At 49.5% G+C, this 7,500-nt stretch overlaps 2 protein-coding genes across 3 annotated transcripts in view; both read right to left on the minus strand.

Annotated features, from left to right (window-relative positions):
- The window catches only part of LOC126572917 (cilia- and flagella-associated protein 157), a 1,788-nt gene extending 431 nt beyond the window's left edge, over positions 1 to 1,357 (minus strand). The window contains exon 1 of the mRNA XM_050232637.1: positions 1 to 1,357. This exon is cut by the window's left edge and continues 431 nt beyond it. Within this exon, the coding sequence (XP_050088594.1) occupies positions 1 to 1,357 (1,357 nt within the window).
- The window catches only part of LOC126572908 (uncharacterized), a 23,437-nt gene that overhangs the window by 3,284 nt on the left and 12,653 nt on the right, over positions 1 to 7,500 (minus strand). For both annotated transcript variants that reach the window (XM_050232623.1, XM_050232621.1), the window contains 3 exons: positions 4,346 to 4,738; positions 2,939 to 4,036; positions 2,444 to 2,574 (listed from right to left, as the gene is read on the minus strand). In XM_050232623.1, coding sequence (XP_050088580.1) covers positions 2,444 to 2,574; positions 2,939 to 4,036; positions 4,346 to 4,454 — 1,338 coding nt within the window. In that variant the 5' untranslated portion in view covers positions 4,455 to 4,738. The remainder of the gene's footprint in view (positions 1 to 2,443; positions 2,575 to 2,938; positions 4,037 to 4,345; positions 4,739 to 7,500) is intronic.

Consider the following 7,500-nt stretch of genomic DNA (forward strand, 5'->3'; position numbering starts at 1 on the left):
TGCTGATGATGGGTGAATCGTTGGCCTCGTCGTATCCTTGCGTTTTCCTCAGGATCGTGTCGATGGATTCACGCGGGATCACACCGAGATCACCTTGATCGTACAGCTCCGTCAGCGAGGCGACGATCGTTTCCACCGATTGATCCACCTTCGGTTGCATCTCCAGCTCGTTCAGTGTGTTGAGCAGATCGGCAATCAGCCGCTTCCGTTTGATCTCCTGGTACGGTAGATCGGAGTCCTCCTCATCGCCCTTGAAAGCCGATCGCACCGTAAAGCGAACCGTTTTCAAAACATCCGCAATCCGCTCAAACTCCTTCCGGTGATGCTCCGATTCGCTGCGCAGCGTTTGCCGATCCGTGTTGATGTAGTGGATGTACTGCTCCAGCACGCGCACCTTCTGCCGCAGATGGTTGTAGTCTTTGCGCGTGGTTTTGTTCTCGTTCTCCAGCTCCGCCGCCCTCAGCTGATAGGCATTCAGTTCGGCATTCTTCTGCAGGATCGTCTCGAACTGATCCGTTAGCTTCTTGATCGTGTCCAGTCGCTCCTGGCACGTCTGCATCAAGCGCTGCTTCTCGGCCACATCGATATCGGCCTGATTCCGGAGCTCCGCGTTCTGTTTGCGTATCTCGGTGTACTGTTTCTGCAGCCGCTCCTGGGTGTAAATCATTCGATCCATTTCGTTGTTCAGCGCGATATTCTCTCGCACCAGACGCTGCGTGTGTGCGGCCACACGGATTTCCGACGATTTGGTAAACTCCGTCGACAGTTGTAGCAGTTTGTTTTCCACATCCTTCCGCAACCGGTCCTTATCCAGTATCACCTTGCGCTCCATCTCGTACAGCGTGGACTTGTGGCGCTTGTTCTGTTCCTTCAGCTCGCTGTCTTGGGCATCGAACTTGGCCATCAGTTCGTCACGCTGTAGCCGGAACTCTTCCATCGAGTTGAGCTTCCCGGTGAGCAGCTTAATCTCGGACGTTAGCTGCTCGTGCATGGCCTTATATTTGCCATCGAGCGTGCTGATCTGTTTGCGGCACTCTTCATTCTCCTGATCACGCACCTTCGACAGCTCGCTCAGCTTATCCTCTAGCTCGACGATAACGGCCAGCTTTTCGGTCATCATCCGGTTCAGGTAGGCCGTCACATCGGCACGGTCCTCTTCGATCTGCTTCAACCGACTCTCCAGCTCCTCATTGCGCTCCTCAATCTTGACATTGTGTGTCCGCAGACGGGCCAGCTTCTGGTTCAAATCGTTGATGGTGATCTCGTAGAACTGTCTATCCACCGCACTGAGCCCATCCACGGGCTGAATCTCCGGGACCGCCTTTTTGGGCTTTTTCGGTTTCTTCTCTTTCGGCATCTTGCTACAAACTGACGGACAATTTAGCTCTGTTCGAATGCAAAACGCAGCTTACTGCTGTTGGCAGTCGCTTGTACCACTTTTAAGTCACCCGTTTGCCCGTTTAGTTACCCTAACAACCGACAGTCGATGGTCGATATTGATTAAATTCGACTGCACACCCCTTAGTTGCAGTCTACTAGGATCGCGTTCCCGTCTCCTGCCGGGGGAGCACAGACCGACCAGGGACAGCGCGGGTTGCACGCAAACCCCCCCACTCCGCATGTCTCTGAGTTCGTGGCGGCTCGCAGAACCAAGGTAACCGACGAATGTATAAATATTCGCGCTCGAGTCCCGTCGTTTCTACAAAATGCTAAAGGAAAGGTTTTTTTTGTCAGTTGTACACGGAGACCGAGACACGGCACTCCTTCGGTTCCTTTGGGAGCGCGGTACCGCTTCTTCCGGTGAAATGCATCACGAAACATGAGGCAGCATGTTGGCTCACGGAGGATTTCGTAGGTTGATTACATTACGCCGTACCGACACTCTGCATCGAATCGTACCAAGCAACGTTGCTGGCGCGAGTTTGAAGCAAAAAAAAAAAGAGGGATTTCGCCGGTGGCGCGTTTTATCCTGGAGAGTACAGTTGCTCCCGGTACAGCACCGTTTCGCTAAAGCTCTTTTGGGTAATTTCAACTTTATGAGAATCCATTTTTACGACCACCCTTGCCTAGGTCGCCGCCGTGGGTTCCAGCATACCATTAGCCGCTGGCGATGTGCGGGAATTAAAAGATGGTGGCGGCAAAAGCAGCAACGTGGTGCGGTGTGCCCGAGCGCCGATACTTTGGCCACGAATGATCGTTTCACGTGTTACACCGAGGTGTTCTCGAGATGGGTAGCTTTGGTAACATGTTGCATGTTACTGGGCAGCCCAGACGAGCTGGTGTGGCCACCGGTAATCGTTCACCGGTGAGAAAGGAAATCAATAGCTGCAGCTGAGAGCCGACAGCATGGTTGCAGCCTTCGTTGGAGTAAAGTTTTGAAGCCATTTCAAACTACGGCACAGCTGGACATTAGGCGACCGAAAGACCTGGGCACGGTACTTACCTCACAGAACTTGGCACCGTAACGGGGCGGAGGTGAGTCACAAAATCGATAACGATTCCTTATGCCACCTCGACAGGTTGTCGAGCAGTGCGTCCAGTTACTCCACGGACCCCATCCACCGGAATCAGAGGCTAGAAAATCACAACAGCGCGAGAGAGAGAGAGAGAGAGAGAGAGAGAGAGAGAGAGAGAGAGAGAGAGAGAGAGAGAGAGGGACAAGTGTTTTTAGCAACGTTATTTCCAAAAAATGGTCAAAAACGGATCCCGATTGGGGGCCCCCCTGTAACGTGTCAATCAAAATTAGATTAATTCACCCGTCCATCACTCACGTTCGACGATTAAATTTGCAGAGCAATGAACGGAACACCCTGGCACAGCTCGTTAATCCTTCACATCGGTGCTCACCGCAAGAGAAGACCATTAATTTCAAGGACCACAACGAACGCAAGTGAGGACCGTTAATTGAGTGGATGGATCGCCTGAAGCGCCAACTCACCTGAGACGGGAAGCGTGGGCACACAGTCCATGCGAATGTCCGCGACGGCTCCCGAGATCGCTTGGCTCACGTAGACGAAGCAATACTCGATGAATTTTTCGTAGAACAGATCACACTCGAACGCCATTAAGTGTTGATCTTTGGTGACGCGTTGTTCCGAGATGTAATGAAGGGAAGTGGGTGGTACTAGGGCCATCACGTCGGCCCGGAGTTTCGCGTACACCCGTACACGGTCCGCTTGGTTCAGTATGCATTCGGGATACTGGAAAATGACGCGTATGCCTTGCCCATGGGGATCACAGGGAAAGATACTTCTGGTGTGCACGGTGAAGACGTACTTTTTACTCCAATCGGCTTGCAGTATGGCTCGCGGTTCCAGCAACGGTGCCAACGATGGGTCAATCACTCCATCGCGTGGCTTTAAATGCAGCGCATAGAATCCTGCCAACCCGAACAGATTGCACTGGAACTGGATCTCTCGGGTCGGTCGTAGCCCTCGCACTTGCTCCGTATACAGCACCTGCGCTTTTGAGTGTACGGAACCATTCGTATCCCGGCAGGAGTCCGCTGATTTGCCACAGTAAAACAACTCCAACCACAGCTCCGGTAGATCGAGCATTTCGACGCCATTCAACGGCAGCGGACAGTGCACTCCATCAAACTCGAGCAGACCGCGGACCGGGTGCTGCTTTTCCGGGTACGTCTCCGTACGGTTCGGTGTGATGGTGAGCCGGACCGTTGGCCAGCTAACGGTCAACGTCTGGCGTAACCGCTCATCGATCACTGAGCGTGTGGCCGATTGGTTATCCTCCAGTACCGCCAGCTCATACTGACCACCGTGCAGAAAGTGATGGCACGGAACCTTGATCTGTGTCACGTTGTGATTCACATCCAACCGTCGGATGTCGAACGACGTGGTCGACACCGTACCATCGGCTAGGTGTCGCGATATCTGCAGCTTCAACCGGCCCACTGTCGCCAATTCCGCCGCCTCCGGTGCGCTATGCTGAAGCTGAATGTCCATATCATCCCCGAACGCAGTGTAGGAGGCGGGCAGCACCAGTCTGCCCTTACGCAGTACACCGCCAACAAACATGGCTGGAAATAAAAGACGCAACCAGAACCGGTTGGTATGAATAGGTTGGCGCAATATGGCTGGCAAATCGGTGTGCTTCATCTGACACCGCATCAGCAGCAGGAAGGGGGGTGTGAGACGCTGCCGACGTTGAAGTGATAAATCAAAACTATATGACCCCGTTTTCGGTACCAGGGAAAACACAGAATGTGGAGCCAGCCTTTTGGAATGCCACAGCCTGCTCTGCCACCACGCTGCGCCTTCGTCGCATTTTAAAATACGACGCATAAAACAATGGGAATCCACCACAAACCCACCCAGCCACAACTTACCATTGTGCAGCAACAGCAGTGGAACGAGGGCGAGCAGAATGTTTATGTAGAGGAATTTCCCGGACGTGGCATGTGGCCACGTCCCACCGCACCGACCTGTAACGTGCATTCCGGCTGCTCCGCGCTACACCAGATCTGGCTGGCAGGACACATCAATGCGATGCGCCGTCTGCTGCTCCTGTGCTTGTTGTGTCGGCCGGTCGGTCGGTCGGTGGCACGTCCCTGGCGTCTACTGCTGGCTACATTCTTGCCAGTGCCATCATCTCCCGAACTCGGATTGTTGTAAAAGGATCTTCGTATTCCGCCGGATGTCGCGAATGTCGTCGAGTCCTGGTGAAAGCGCAGAATCATCCACACGCGAGCGATGATAAGGCACAGATTTGCGACAGGAAGCTGTGGGAAGACGCATAAAAAAATGAATAAAAACACAAATTGAATATCCTTTCTCGCGGTCGCGTGGAGGTGAAAATTAATTTCGTGCACCGAAAGCACCAATCGAGCGAGCGTGGGTAACGAGGGGGAAAGATCGCGACAAGGAAATGTAACCTGAATCTGCGAATCCTTAGTAGTGTCTTTGGGCCTTTTCTTTGGGCCACTGGCAAAAAGGCCCACGTCTTACACGTGAATTGATACTTTTCATTTGCTGCAAAACGATACGACTGGCGAAGACAGGAAGGCGGACCCAAGCGGTTGACAGAACGGTTGGGATCAAGAGTCAAAGTGTAAAATTAATTAATCATAGGGCTCAGCTTTCCAACTGGGTACACCGGCAACGTGATCACCTCGGTGTCCAACATAAACCAGCTGACTGGCTTCGTCTGGTGAAAATTATTAGAAAATACTTCCTCCTCCCCGCCCAGAGGGAGGTTGACGATTGGAAGCTCTCTGTGGGGGGAATGGGTGGGAAAACATTGTTATCTTGTGCTTGGGAATTGCGACTGTGCTTCCGAAATTCAAAGGAAGATATGAGCACCACTGAGAAGATAGGCGTTGGCAACGAATTACTCCGATTGCGCTATGATAAAGTGGAATGTTTGGAGAGTTTCTTCTTGCCGAAAGGGCGCATCCCATGATTTATGTCCTCAATTCCTCACAGCGCAAATTGTGGTCGATGGTGTTGCGGCGGAGAGGAGAAGGAAGTTGGTTGAATATATTAAGTTGAGAGGAATACATTTTTAAGCACCTCTACATCTTTATTAAACGATGAATATTTACTAACAATTACCAGCAGCCATGTGGCCCATGATTAATTTGACTTTGGTAACGGTGAGAGAAAGAGAGAGAGAGAGAGAGAGTGAATGCCGTTTGTGGACGAAGTAGAGGTGAAAGTGATGAAAATTAATCACCTCGCCTGAACACGAAACCTTCGTTAGTGGAAGAGATAGTATAACGCACTAGGCTACGGCAAGGACGTGCTGCTTATCTGATACGAAACTAGCCGGTGTTGAGACCGATATCAGGTTCCGGTAATAGGGCTTCCGTAGTTCGACGTTCGATAGCTGGCGCTATTTGCGTATCGATTTCGACTCTCGACGGAGGCAAATATCGATTTTCATGATATTGTTTGGAAGAAGCAACCAATTAGATTCTAAGACGCGGCCCACCAGCTCATCCATGCAAATTTGATATCCACGAACCATCGCAGGTTTCTGCGCTTCCGGGTTCTGATAATTAGAATTCGATAATACACGTTTCAACGTGCATTCTGAATCCGGATACCATCAAAAGGTAACTATGGCAACAGAGCAGTTGATAGTTGATTACAACTTTCATCCAGGCATTGCTCTGGGTATCGCGAGGATTTAATTTAATTCTAAACACACGCAAACACTAGTTCTTTGAAATTTCGAACACATAATCTGTACACTATTTGCCCCGTCGAGTTTTCATAAAAATGGTTGATTCTTTTTTTATACAATTATAGTAAATTTCTTTTTTAGGATGAATCGTAGCATGCATCATTTTTGGATCAAGTTTTGAACAAATTGTCCCCAAAATGCGACCATATAGTTATAGTTGACTATATAGTTGAAAAGGTGCACTTTATTATGCCATTTGCAAAAACATGTATAGGGAGATAGTTTTTTACAAACAAATCAGGTTTTGGTTAAACTGTTTTTGGTTCGAATCAAAAGACTTGCTTTTTTAAGCGACGAACCCGGTTTGATCAGAGTGTGATCACTTTTTCCATTTACAAAAAAATCAATTCAAACACCCGTTCTAATTTTAACTCATACTATTTTAATTTTATCTTGTATCACTCGCATGATCCGGTCTCCTTCTTCAATTCAGCCAAGTACTTCTGCCTCTCTTCCCACGCTTCGGCCAGCGCCGTCATCGCCATACGTAATTCTGCTTCTTTTGTATCTCCTATGTTTTCATCTGCTTCTCTCTCTATTGCATTCTTGAGTGATATGTCGGCTTTAAACAACATTAGTTCTGCCAAGGATACCTTCTCTTCGGTGGGGTGGATTTCCCGTAGAGGCCTAGGTTGCTGCTTTTCACGATAGCGTCGAAACTCTTCCGCAACTAGGGCCCTTGCCTCGGCAATACGGCGTTCTTGCTCTTCTTCCTCACATTGTCTTTCTTCGTCCTTGTTACGCCGTTGGCTTCCTGCTTCCGGGTCCATTTTTAGCCTCTTCCAATCGGCTTCCTGCTGTTCCCAAGAAATATCGTCTTGCTGCTGATGTCTGCCGGTAAGTACTAAGATGTGTTTCAGAAATGCCTGCGAAGGTATTTACGGCGCAGTCTACTTTGTTAAGCAAATGCTAGCCTTTTTGGATGGTCTTTGATGGCATCTAATAGTCAAGACACGGGCTACTAGAGGAGATGCGTTAAATATATTCTGTTCCGTAAATTCCGTGATGAAAAATTAGATTTTCCGTTCTGGCTGGTACTCGATATGCTACCTGTTGCAGAGGAATTGTGTTGAATTTTTTCACAAATGCCGAGCCTCTCAAGAGTACTGTGTGAACATTTTGTTACAATCGAAGCAAAACTGATAAAGCTATAGATTTTGAGAAACGTGAAACATGCCCTTGGATTTCCGCTTTTAAAATTTTCTTTTTAAAGAATTGCTTCCACTGTTCTGATGTTTGGTGGCTTACCGCGCACGGTGGTTCCATATCACATGCACGGATGCAAAAGAAGAATAA

The sequence above is a fragment of the Anopheles aquasalis genome, chromosome 2 (assembly GCF_943734665.1).
Source record: "Anopheles aquasalis chromosome 2, idAnoAquaMG_Q_19, whole genome shotgun sequence".
In the NCBI taxonomy this organism is placed as follows: domain Eukaryota; kingdom Metazoa; phylum Arthropoda; class Insecta; order Diptera; family Culicidae; genus Anopheles; species Anopheles aquasalis.